At 39.5% G+C, this 13,002-nt stretch overlaps 1 protein-coding gene across 8 annotated transcripts in view; it reads left to right on the top strand.

Moving 5' to 3' along the window:
• The window catches only part of UBR5 (ubiquitin protein ligase E3 component n-recognin 5), a 66,755-nt gene extending 55,368 nt beyond the window's left edge, over positions 1–11,387 (top strand). For 7 of the 8 annotated variants that reach the window (XM_082235388.1, XM_082235390.1, XM_082235389.1 and 4 more), the window contains 16 exons: positions 127–240; positions 1,318–1,535; positions 1,973–2,093; positions 2,173–2,271; positions 2,511–2,754; positions 3,578–3,692; positions 3,998–4,142; positions 4,576–4,706; positions 5,080–5,140; positions 5,441–5,616; positions 6,007–6,091; positions 6,849–7,004; positions 7,223–7,336; positions 8,366–8,510; positions 9,138–9,223; positions 10,196–11,387. In XM_082235388.1, the coding sequence (XP_082091514.1) occupies positions 127–240; positions 1,318–1,535; positions 1,973–2,093; positions 2,173–2,271; positions 2,511–2,754; positions 3,578–3,692; positions 3,998–4,142; positions 4,576–4,706; positions 5,080–5,140; positions 5,441–5,616; positions 6,007–6,091; positions 6,849–7,004; positions 7,223–7,336; positions 8,366–8,510; positions 9,138–9,223; positions 10,196–10,408 (2,223 nt within the window). In that variant the 3' untranslated portion in view covers positions 10,409–11,387. The remainder of the gene's footprint in view (positions 1–126; positions 241–1,317; positions 1,536–1,972; positions 2,094–2,172; positions 2,272–2,510; positions 2,755–3,577; positions 3,693–3,997; positions 4,143–4,575; positions 4,707–5,079; positions 5,141–5,440; positions 5,617–6,006; positions 6,092–6,848; positions 7,005–7,222; positions 7,337–8,365; positions 8,511–9,137; positions 9,224–10,195) is intronic. The other variant, XM_082235386.1, reaches the window with a different exon arrangement.
• The last annotated feature ends 1,615 nt before the right edge of the window (positions 11,388–13,002 follow it).

The raw sequence follows: 13,002 nt of genomic DNA, 5'->3' as shown, positions 1-13,002 counted from the left end.
GAGGAAGAAAAATAAATTCTCACTGTAGAGAAGAGATGCATGGATCAGCTGCTTACGTTGTGATCAGGAAAGTTGCATCTGCATCAGTGTTGGCTCACATGTAAATTACCTCTGGGTTTTTTTCAGCCAAATGCTAGAAAAGAAGATTTGTTTGGTCGGCCAAGTCAGGGTCTATATTCATCCTCTGCCAATAGTGGAAAGTGTTTAATGGAAGTGACTGTGGATAGAAACTGTCTTGAGGTATGAATTTATTGTGATACATGTTACAAATTCATAACATTGCTTCCTTCCCTCTCCGTAACTCCACTTTCTCTTTTCACTCTTATTTTGCTAAAAAAATGAGAGCAAGTCTATATATTTATATATCCATATTTCTTTATCCACTACTCTCAATTCCCTTCCAGGCCTTCTAAGGACTTTACCTTGCCTTAAAGAACCACAAGATTACCATAGTATTCATTTCAGACTCTGGAAACGCAATTGCAGTGGCTGGAAGACAGGCTTTACCCAAATGCAATTGCTGCCTGCTCCTCTAGTGAGCAGTCAGATAGCTATTAACTCTTTCCTCAAGTGGGGAATGCATAGAAGATGTTTCAAAAAAAGGCTTGTTAGATCCACAATGGATATTTCCAAATGTTCATAGCTATTTGTGTGTATGCAAAGTTAAATTTGGAAGAGAAAAGGCCTGCTCCCATAGAATATTAGATCTGAAAATTCCACATTGCTATTTTAGAGAGCTCCTCATCTCAATCTATAATACTATGTATAATATATTATCAGCTTGGACATTTTTAGGGCTTGCTTTGTTTCAGTGGAGTGATCCATGAATAAAAATGAACTTTGATCCCACTGATTTCTATAGGACCAGTCAAGTTAATCCAGACTCTCTGGCTCAGCTAGTATTAGACTTTAGGTTCTTGCACTATAGTGACCTTGTTTGCATGTCATGATGACAAGAGTTAATGATTCACTATGGATGCGTTAAGCTGGGCTGTAGCATTATGTCTGAACCAGTGATGGGGGTTTGTTTTGCTCCAAACAAACCATGATCTGGAGGCAAAGTTTGGTCTTGATTTACAGATTGCATTTGGTTGAGTGAAACAAACCAGAGTCCCTGGTTGGGACATAATGCCAGGTTTGTTTCTCCTGCTTGTTGTTGGGGCAGAGCAAAGAAGCCAAGATCAGCTCTTTCATGATAAAGTTGACGATGGTTAATGATGATATGCAGACTGTACCAAAATAGTATTGCAGATGAGTCTAGAGCATGAAAATACCCTGCAGTGTTTGACAAACCTGTTTCATTGCCCTTTCGTTTAGGTTCTTCCAACCAAAATGTCTTACGCAGCAAATTTAAAAAATGTTATGAGCATGCAGAATCGGCAGAAGAAGGAAGAAGAACAAAATGTGCCATCTGAAGAATCAGAGAGTTCTAAGCCAGGCCCTTCGGCTCATGATCTTGCAGCACAGCTGAAAAGCAGTTTACTGGCAGAGATTGGACTGACTGAAAGTGAAGGTCCACCTCTGACATCCTTCAGGTACCATTACTTACAAAACAACACCTTTACTTTTACTCCTTTGTGCTCAATACTGCATAGTCAGGAGTGTTGCCGCAAATGACTGCTTGGGATAGGCAACAGCAGCAGGAAAAAGAGAGAGGAAATGGCTGTGTTGTGAACACAGGGTTTCCGTATTGGTTCTTATTCAATTTTATCAATTACCATTGCTTTTTGGTATTTGCATTGGTTTCGCAAGTGCCACTTTTCTTTGTACATTACCTTGCTATTTAATTCATGTGCTTGTGATCAAGATAATCCTTGATGGAAACTGCAGAGAGATTGTCACTTGACTCTTCCTGCTAGAAACTGAGTTGTTTGGCAGCAACTGAACACAACATAATCCTAATTTTAACTTGCTTAAAAGTAATAAAAGTAATCTCTGTTCTCCTGGTTCTTTTTTAATTTTTGTCTGCCAGGCCACAGTGCAGTTTTATGGGGATGGTTATTTCTCATGATATGCTGCTTGGACGTTGGCGGCTTTCCCTAGAGTTATTTGGAAGAGTGTTCATGGAAGATGTAGGAGCGGAACCAGGATCGGTATGTATCTTCTTGAATGAAGACTGCTAGATTGTTTTGTAGGCCTTTCCTTTTACTAATACATTGTTTCTCTTTGTAGATTTTGACTGAATTAGGTGGGTTTGAAGTAAAAGAATCTAAATTCCGCCGAGAAATGGAAAAACTGAGAAACCAACAATCTAGAGATTTAACACTAGAGGTAAGAAGTTTTAGTGCTATCCTTTTGAGTTTAGCTAGATTTAAAAGATGAACAGTTGTGGATATCCTGTTGCTCTTGCAATTACTTACCTCAGTAAATTAGGATGTAAAATGGTAGCCCAGCCATCGCTGTGCATGCTGCAGCTGAAGGATGTTTTTGGGTGCTAGTGTGGCTGTATATCATATTTTCATTCTTTAGCTTGTCTGTTCTTCACTGTGTTCTCCTAATGTGTTTTCTAGGTTGATCGGGATAGAGATCTTTTAATTCAGCAGACGATGAGGCAGCTCAACAATCATTTTGGTCGCCGATGTGCTACAACTCCAATGGCTGTCCACAGGGTAAAGGTCACATTTAAGGATGAGCCAGGAGAAGGCAGTGGTGTAGCAAGAAGCTTTTACACTGCCATTGCACAAGCTTTTTTGTCAAACGAGAAGCTGCCAAATCTGGACTGTATTCAGAATGCCAACAAAGGGACGCATACAAGTAAGTATATTGTAATAAATGTGTTATGTATAACATTGAAGACTTGGAACAGTGAAGCACGATGAGGGGCAAGAAATTATGCAAGGATCTGCATTATCCTCAGGCTTTCAAATCATCATGAGGGGCACATCTGCTTATTTAACAGTAAAACTGAAGATGTTGAATTTTGCACTCAACACAAATCTGTGCACTTAAGGTGGTCACAATACACACAGTTCTGATGGGGGAAAATCTGTATTCTCCATCAATCCTTCATTGAAACATAGTGTAGAACATTTTAGCATGAAATAAAGATGCCTGCAGATGCACTAAGAACGTTGGGTGCGTGGGTGGGAACAGGAAGAATTGTCAGACTGCCAGAATTCTTCTTTGGTTCCGTATTATTTCCATAGAATACAAGACAACAGATTCCTGCCTTGAGTCTATATGCTAAACTTCATCAAAGGGGAGTCAACTGAAGAAAGGAAAAGGAACAAGCAGGACTAAACAGGGGAAAGCAAATGGATTTTATTTTAGTTACATGCATTTGGCTTGGTTTTTGAGGCTTCAGCCAGTGAAGGGTTACATTTTAACCTTGTTTTCTTCAAATATTTTATAGTAAACTTCCAGTATTGTGTGGTGGTAGAAAAGAACTTGATGAACAAGCCTGATTTATTTATGTCTTTAAATCTTAATTTGGAATTGTGATTACAAGCTAAATTTTGTGTTCTTCCCCTCAGCCTTGGTTTCCACAGCTTCATGATCTTTCATAGTATTTGTAAGTGAGCATTGTTGCAAAAGTGAGCGTTGTTTACAAACCATAAGTATGTCTTGCCCCTTTAAGGTCTCATGCAGAGATTACGAAACAGAGGGGAGAGGGATCGGGAAAGGGAGCGCGAAAGAGAAATGAGAAGGAACAGCAGCGGCTTGCGAACTGGCTCTCGGAGGGACAGGGATAGGTAAGTAGCTTTCTTTTGAAGTTAACTTCAAATCAGGAGATGATTTGGGATAATAAACTGCTCGTTCTCACCAGGAATTCCATTGAAAGGCAGAAAATAAATCTCTAAATTAACTGCTCCTCAGAAACAGGGACTCAAAAGTGAGCAAAAGAATTAACTAGGAAGCACCTGCCACTTTACTGGGATACAAGACAAAAGGTGGGGAAGGAGGGTTTTAGTGCAGCAGGAGCATACCCTGTAGTTCATTTGATGCGGACCTTTCGGAGAGCAAAGACAATTTCTGATGAATTGCTGTTGTTTTTAAGGGACTTTAGAAGGCAGCTCTCCATTGATACCAGACCTTTTAGACCCGCATCAGAAGGGAATCCGAGTGATGACCCTGATCCTCTTCCAGCACATCGGCAGGCCCTGGGTGAAAGACTTTATCCCCGTGTACAAGCAATGCAACCTGTAAGGCTAATGTTCTCTTCTGTCTACTGTGGCGAAAATCATTATTGTTTCTTAATATGTACTGTATTCCTCTTAAAAATTGGGTGTGTCTACATATACTTGACATGTTGGGGAATAGTGAATAAGCTGAAGAATACAAAGAGTTTTGCTTTAGACCTGCAATTCTTTGTAGTTATAGGGCCTCGTTAAGGATCCTGTACTCCCCTAGGCATAGGGCTTCAAAATGGATTCTAGTGGAGCAACAGCTAAATATGTAACAGGATCCATACCCAGAGCTTCCGCCTCCCTTTAAATAAATGCAAAAGCCCACAAGCACCAGTTGCAGCAGGGGGCTGAATCCAGGGCAGCTGAAGTTTCCCGAATCTGTAATTTCCAAGCAGATGGAGAAGACTAGGGGAAAATGGAATATAAGATATTAATTTCTCGTTCCCAGGCATTCGCAAGCAAGATCACTGGCATGCTGTTGGAATTGTCTCCTGCTCAGCTGCTTCTGTTGCTTGCCAGTGAAGATTCTCTTCGAGCAAGAGTGGATGAAGCTATGGAACTCATTATTGCACATGGAAGGTAAACTAACGTTAGGGATAAATCCTTAAGGGAAAACCTTTTCAGATTGCGCCTGGCTTTGAGCTGTCACAGGGGGAAAATTGAATTAGATCTTTTGTGCATTGTAGCTCCTCTACACAATTCCTGTGGTTTTGTACTTGTTTTTCTTTGTTTTCCCACTGGAAAACTATGCGTTGGGTATTCAAAATATTGAGAGAGGAAGACAGATCATTTAGCAGCTAGTAAAATCCATCTGTGCCCGCTTTTCTTTTCATATTTCTTGAAGGGGAAAAAAAGAGTGATTTATTTTACTATATTACAATAACATTTAAATTGAATTTTAAAGCATGACATTGACTCTGGTTAAATATTTTTCTTTCATTCTGTTCAAAAGGGAAAACGGAGCTGACAGTATCCTAGACCTTGGATTGTTGGATTCTTCTGATAAAGTACAAGTAAGACAAATGTTTTAACAGTGCCTTTATTAGTTTACTGTTATGTGCATGGAATATGTTGGACTGTTTGCAAGAGGGAAAGATTCCTTCAGTCTAGTACTGTGGTGATGAAACTAAATTTTATTTAAACTTTTCTCTTTAACTAAGTGTGCAATTCCATTAACTTTACCATTTGTTTAATTCTCTTTTTTTCCTTGGATGTGGTTTTGATAGACAACTTGTAACAGTGAAGAATATTTCAGTCTTCGTTAGTGTGCAGGAAAAAACACCCCTTTTTTACTTCTCTTTTTTTTAAAAAAGGAAAACAGAAAACGTCATGGTTCCAGTCGCAGTGTGGTAGACATGGAATTAGATGATACAGATGATGGCGATGACAATGCGCCGCTGTTCTATCAACCTGGAAAGCGTGGCTTTTATACACCGAGGCCTGGCAAAAATACAGAAGCCAGACTAAATTGTTTCAGAAACATTGGCAGGTAAAATATTCTCTAGATTTGTGTGCATTGCTTTGTGTGAAAAAAAGTATAAAAGTAACGGTCACGAAAAGACGTAAGATTTTGCAATTCATCACCAGGTTTACAATGATTTCAACCAGACTTTGAAAACATACCGTATTTTTCCGTGTATAAGACTATTTTTTTTGGGGGGGGGGACTCCAAATTAAGAAAACACCCCTCAGCACTACCCATGTATAAGACGAGCCCCAATTTTAATTTTTTTGGTTTAAAAACCTAGTCTTATACATGGAGAAATACGGTAATTGTTCTCATTTGCTTGGATGGTCTTCTTTTGACTTGGTTTCTTCATCACTTTTTCTTTTTTTAAAAAAAACAAAACTTCTTGTTCTGATACGTTTTTTTCTTCAGAATTCTAGGTTTATGCTTGCTACAGAATGAACTTTGCCCCATCACGTTAAATCGACATGTAATAAAAGTTCTTCTTGGCAGAAAGGTAAACTTGCATATAAATCGTAAGAATAGTTAATTATAGGGCTGCAGTGTTATTTGATTAAAATTGCGGTGCTTGGTTTAAAATGTAGAGCTTGGTTAATTGGATATTGCCGCTATGTCACTCAACCTTCCATTTAAAGCAGTGATTCTTCCTCCCTCTTCTGTGTACTTTTTCCACCAGAAAATGGGAACTCCCTCCAGAGTTCCATGTTCAGGCTTCTTTCAGCATTAGGAAATTGTACTTTGTAGCCACCTCCAGGGCCCCTCAGGAAAAACTGTGACGTGCAAACCTATTTCAAAGGGTGTTTCAGACCGTTAACCATTCTTAACCATGGGCGTAAGTTTGAACGGAGACATAGACCCAGATCAGACATGGCATAACATGAGAGAAAGCAGTGTGCCCTCCCTCCCTTATGGTGCCCTCTAGGCTTATCCTGATATTGTGGCTTGTATTCAAAAAAGTTTCCTGGCATGCACATAAGTAGTAACTGTAATTTAGAGCAAGTCAGGAAAGCAGTGCCAAGGTTAGGTGTGCAAGGAGGGAGGAATGTTATGTCTGAACTAGGCATATTTGTTTCCTTATGAAAGAACAGAAGATTTGGACATAACGCTTCTTCTGACTAACTTGCTTGGTATGGCCACAATATTTGTAAAGCTTTTTGAATTTCTTAACAGCAAAACTGCTCAGTAGAGTAGCTGTCTTTGTGAGCTGACGAGAAAACTAAAAGTGATGTTTTACATGTGCATTTTATTTTCAGGTTAACTGGCATGATTTTGCTTTTTTCGATCCGGTAATGTATGAGAGTTTGCGGCAACTTATCCTCGCTTCCCAAAGTACAGATGCTGATGCAGTTTTTGCAGCAATGGACTTAGCATTTGCAATAGACCTATGCAAAGAGGAAGGCGGAGGACAGGTAAACAGCAGTTACCCCGTTACTCAGACCATTCACCCCTTTTTGCTATTAATTGGAAATGGATGGATGCTTCTGTAATATTAGTGGCCAGTTTAACAAAACATATGGCTGAGGAAAATCCCCCTTGGAATATGTTTCCATTATGTGAGGTAGTTGTAAGTATTTTAAGTAGTTGGATTTTTTTATATCAAATATTCTTTTCCACAATATTTTCCTAGGTTGAACTTATCTCCAATGGTGTAAATATACCAGTCACTCCTCAAAATGTTTATGAATATGTCCGAAAATACGCAGAGCACAGAATGTTAGTAGTTGCAGAACAACCTCTACACGTAAGTATGGTTGAAAGGCATTGGCTTATTTTGATGTTTTCTTACTCACATTTGATAATTTGCATAGAACTGTGTCTTTGAATTGATACATCACAATTCCTGCGCAGTCCCTGAAACTGAGCAAACAACAGTTGCCAAGAGGGTTTCTACTGCTCACCTGCAGGATTATAAGGCCCCTGTGAAATTTACAAATAGCACAGGAAGTGCTGGTCTTCCTTATGATTTGAGTGTGAGCATATTATTCTTCAGGCTCTGCTCTTCTAGTTTCTCCCCTTCTGGAGGAAGGAGGCCAGGTGTTTTGTTTTTCCCGGGTGTCACTTCTGACAGCTGGTGCAAGTTGACTTTTTAGTTTGTTTGGCCATTCAATCAGGAAAAAGAGAAGTAGAAATTTTGTATTAATACCTTGAGATGAAAAAAGTATCTCGCTTGATGTTTGTGATTATAATAACTTTCTGGGTGGTGAAGGTGCTGCCTTATTGGCTGGTGATTCCTATGCAGAAGTAAACACAAGCCATGTCATGAGGAACAAATGGGACCCCTGCTATAACTCAACATGCTAGAAATCGGGTGTCCGCAAATGTTGGCTGACCTTAATAGCCAGGCCAAAGCTTGTAAACACCAAGGGTTGGAGCCAATGTTAGTAATACTTGGAATAGACCCATGGAAATTAAGGGGCATTGCTTACTTATGTCCAGCAGCTTCAGTACTCTTGAGTAGAACTTTGTTTGCTGCAACCCCAAGATTCTGCCTCTCCTCTTGTTCCTGACCTTGCTCTGTCCCTCTACATGAGGCCGTGTAAAGTTCTCAGTTCTCCTCCACAACTCAGAAAGCCCAGTACAACCCTGTCGCCAAGCTCCATCTTCCAAGTGCAGGGTTCCCTTCATAATGCTTGCCAGAAGACAATAGCTCACTTGCCATGACAAACAGATTTATCTGCCAGTCATTGGTTCTTTCCATCTAGTTGTGCAGTAACCAGCCAATCTGCAGTTCCTGGTAGTGTTTAAATTAAAATTATTGTGGCTTTTTCAGGCAATGAGGAAAGGTCTGCTGGATGTACTTCCAAAGAATTCATTAGAAGACTTGACAGCAGAGGATTTCAGGCTTCTCGTAAATGGCTGTGGTGAAGTTAATGTGCAAATGCTAATCAGCTTTACGTCCTTCAATGATGAATCAGGTATGAAATTATTTGTGTAATCCTTTAGTCGTGCAGCAGTAATCTTGCTCCAGACTGCTTTTTTCCCCTTTTCATATTGGTTAGACAAATGCAATGTTTTCTGAAGCATGCAGACTATGGGGGAAATTCAGTGTGAGCAAGCATTTGTGTTTGTCTGATGGAATGATCTCCCCTCTCCTCCTGTCACATGCTGATCTAGGGGTTCTTCTGGCCCTCCAGAATAGATTTTGGGGGAGTGAAGAGGGAGAGAAAGCCCTGTTGCCCTAGTGGGAATCCTTGCTCAGAGTGCTAGCAGAATGGGTTGGTTGCATCCAGCCCCATGTCTCTCCATTGTATTTGGAGATTTTTGCAGATCTACAAAAATCACAGTGCAGATGGCCTATCCGTTTCTCCTTCACACCAGTCTCTTCAGACCTTTCTAATATAAACTATTACTTACATAATAAAAGTAATCTAGTGAAACCATGTCCTTAGATCTCTCTGTCTGCTCTTATTGGCATTTTAATTCATAGTTGGTTGTTGCTAATTGCACAACCAGAGTATTTCCATTAAGTCCAGTATCTGATATCCACAACTAAATGTTATTATCTGCCTGCTCTTCTGTTAATTTATTTCATTTCTGAACAGGAGAAAACGCTGAAAAGCTTTTGCAGTTCAAACGTTGGTTTTGGTCCATAGTTGAGAAGATGAGTATGACTGAAAGGCAAGATCTAGTAAGTATTCTTTCTTTTGGTCAACATATGGGATTTGTTAATCCCTGTTGGTACTAGATGACTCCACATTGGGGAGAAAAACAAGTTTCTTATTTTAACTACCCCAGTATGGTATCATTTCCTCCTGGGCCCAAAGAGCAACTTCAATCACTCAGGAGTTTGGGATTTGGAGTCTCTTCAAGATTGGTTCCTCCTGGTACATTTCAAACCTCTTTTGAAGCTGAGGGGGGAGTATCAAAATCAGGCTACAATATAATACAGAGTCTGCCATAAAAAAAGAAAATCAGTAACATTTCCCCTTGGGCATTAGTTCTGATTTCAACATTTGAGTTTTTTAAAAGACTGGACAATGAGAATCTCGAGTGGATTACTTTTAGTTACTCTCATAAAACTAATAATGAGATGGTCATTTTCTGAAATGCTTCACATTTGTTATCTGAGCATTGTAGATTTCTGTTACTGGTTATTAACCAATTCAAGCTCTGTGTTAATTATTTTCTCTACCATAGAGCTCCATTATTTGTGGAAAAACAAAGACTCAAAGATGGTGCTGACAGATAACATCTTAAATATTGTTTGAATCTACAGGATTTTGGCATAAAGGGATGTAACATTAGTAACAACGAAGTGTGGACATGAGGGACTAGGCTAGTGCCTTAAATGTTCCCAGTAAATTAGAGTATTAAAGTATTTAAACCTGGTGCCTGCTTCCCAAAGCCCAGAGCACAATGCTCTGATGGGGTCCAAGAGTCCTCCCTCCACATGCCCAAAGGCCGATTCTCATGTGTGTGACATCAGGACGTCATGTATGCAACGTCTCCCCCCCTCCCCCATTGCCCTTGGAAGCTGGCGCCTCTGGCCCTAACTGTCCCTCTACGATAAATTTCACCGCATGCCACTGAAATATAAAATTGGCATGTGAATTCCCCCCTCCCCAAATCATTAACAGGTCACTGTTTATTTGCACCTTAGGTTTATTTCTGGACGTCAAGCCCATCCTTGCCTGCTAGCGAAGAAGGATTTCAGCCCATGCCATCCATCACGATAAGGCCGCCAGATGACCAACACCTTCCTACAGCGAACACTTGTATTTCTCGCCTTTATGTCCCTCTGTATTCTTCTAAACAGATTCTCAAGCAGAAGTTGCTACTCGCCATTAAGACCAAAAATTTTGGTTTTGTGTAGAGTATAAAAAGTGTGTATTGCTGTGTAATATTAATAGCTAGTTTTTTTGTAGATTTTCCATTTGTCTATAAAAGTTTATGAAAGTTAATGCTGTCATACTCTCCCTGCTGGTATTGCAATGACTAAATGCAACATTCCTGTATTAAGTTTGCAACCCAAGGGGCCGAAGGAGCACTAGCAATGTCGGACTGTAACCATTTGCTAGTTGCCGGCTTCCTGGCCAACCCCAGCCAAAGATGACAGCAGAACAATATAAATTACACTGTGATTTAGCTTTTTGCTGGGGGAGGGTGGGGAAGGAATATGTAAAATGTTCTAAGAAAATTCACTGCTGCCTTTGTGGAAAGTGCTTCAGCAAAGGTTCATGTATAGAGGGAGTAGGGAATTTCAAAATAAAAGATGAAGTATGTTCTGTGTTTTATTTTAACTTTTTTTTTAAATGGTGTTTAATTTTGTGGTTGGCTGCAGTTGTGCATCATGTATATTGAACTTGTAAAAAGTTCTTGCCAGTTAGAGCTAAGAGTTGAAATCATTCACGTTTGCTTACAAAAAAACCACTGCCATTGCAAGTTTTGTCTCTTTGCATTGGACTCTGGCACACAAATACCACCACTAATGTTTTGCATGTAATCTGTATACCTTAGTGAGGATCTTTTTGTACATAACAAGGAAGCCAATGCACAGTATTTAATCGTTCACAATCAACATTTTTGTATCCCTCTTTCCTCGAGCAATCAGTCAGAAGGTTGTTCCACTTCCAACTCCAACCTGGACACTTGTTCTGCTGTGTCTCAGACTGTTTAAAATTTCAGCCTAGGCACTACCTGGTAACTGTAAAATGTTTATAAGATCATGATTATTTGAAGGTACATTTTGAAGAAATTTAATGTTCGTGAGCAGCTTAACTACTTTTGTATCTAGCCTTTTTTAAGTATCTTGTTACAGTTTTTAATAAATTACAGACAAAAGTACAAAGTCATACTGAAGAAACAATAGTTTTTATTTATATAGCCTGTATAATCCTAGTTATCACCACACACCACAGTCATTCACTAAGCCACTCTAAATTGCATAAGTGAATAAAACTCATTCTCATCTTCAGTCGAAATGGAAGGAGTTCAGCCCACATTTTACAGTTAGCAGAACTGCCCTGCCCTGGCAAGCTCTCTTGTTTTCACCAGGCTGTACAAGATGGAGGCGTAATGTAGTTTTGTTCAATCAGCACAAAGAAAAGTTTGCCAAATGTATTGTGGTGCGCTGAGTGCTTGCTTTTTTTTTTTAAATTAAACATTTTTACAATGAAGGGGAGAGAGTCCTCTTGTATTTCAGTACGCCAGGGTCCTGTTTTGTTTAGTTCTTAAGTGATGTCCGAAAGGGGGAGGCTCTGTGTTGTTGCTTGCTCACCATCTCCTACTAGACATAAAGCTCTTTCCATTATGATTGTTTGGCTTCAGTTGTTCCCCTGTGCCCGTGGTTCTTGGCTGGGGGGTGAATGGGGAGAGAACAGCACATCGCTGCAAACTTGCTTAAATTTCTACCAAAGTGGAAAACTGCTCCTCTCCCCCACTCACCCTTAACAACAGCATTCAAGCCCCTTTCTGCCTTAGCTTAAAAATAGAATGGCTGCCTTCTACAGAAAAATCTGACAGGCCTTGGGGAAGCTCGCTAGAGCACATCTCTGACCTCCATGCAGTAGACTCTGAAGACTGTTTGTTCTCTTAAAGGTGACTGTGCCAGACTTGTATAGTTAGGGAATAACTGCAGGTGCTTTTTAAAAATATTTCCCCCCCCTGCATGTATTGATGAACTAATTAGTTTCCCCTTTGACAGCCCTTTGAGGGATAAGGATGGAGTTTCTGGTGATGTATTCAGTGGATATGAAGTTTTGGATTCTGTTCCTGAATCTGCTACTGGCTTTTATGGCAAGTTACTTAATGTCTCTGGGCCTCTTACTCACATTCTGTAAAATAATGATAGCTACCTACCTCACTGAGGTGTTGAGGCTTAATAAGGTTAATCTCTTCCAGAGCCCTCTTATGAAAGGCTGTGTATATTGTAAAGTATTGTTATATATAACCTGTGTATATATAGCATATCCATATGTTATATGTATAATTATGTATATAACATAGCTGTTTTACAACAATCACAGCAGGATAAAACTACACAGTCAACAAGCCCGATATAGTAGCCTAAAAAGAAAATATATACATGTAGAAAACACTTTGCTGATACTCTAACCGAAGGGGAAAGCTAGAATGATTTATGCTGTAGTCATTGACTCAAGATGTATATGTAGCTATATAAATAGCTTTTCTCTGTATATTTGAACAGTATCAAGCTTTTCATAAGAAATGTTTATTAAAATTGTACACCACATTGCTGTCTGGCTTAAGTTAGTTTCTTTTAAATATGTGGTATAGAGTAAAAGAAAAAGCAATAGGAAAACTTTAGTTCTTTGAAGCTAGATGTGGTTTCTTCAATTGTGTATTGCAACACAGTGCTGGTTTGAAAGCTGATACTAATGCTCCCAGATTTCAAAATGGAACTGGGTTTCTTCTCAAGCCTGTTTCCCTGGTAGTTATTGAGCCCAT

The sequence above is a fragment of the Podarcis vaucheri genome, assembly GCF_965113315.1.
Source record: "Podarcis vaucheri genome assembly, chromosome: 8".
Taxonomy (NCBI): Eukaryota; Metazoa; Chordata; class Lepidosauria; order Squamata; family Lacertidae; genus Podarcis; species Podarcis vaucheri.
Note: the sequence above shows the minus strand (reverse complement) of the source record. Positions and strands in the feature narration are given on the sequence as shown.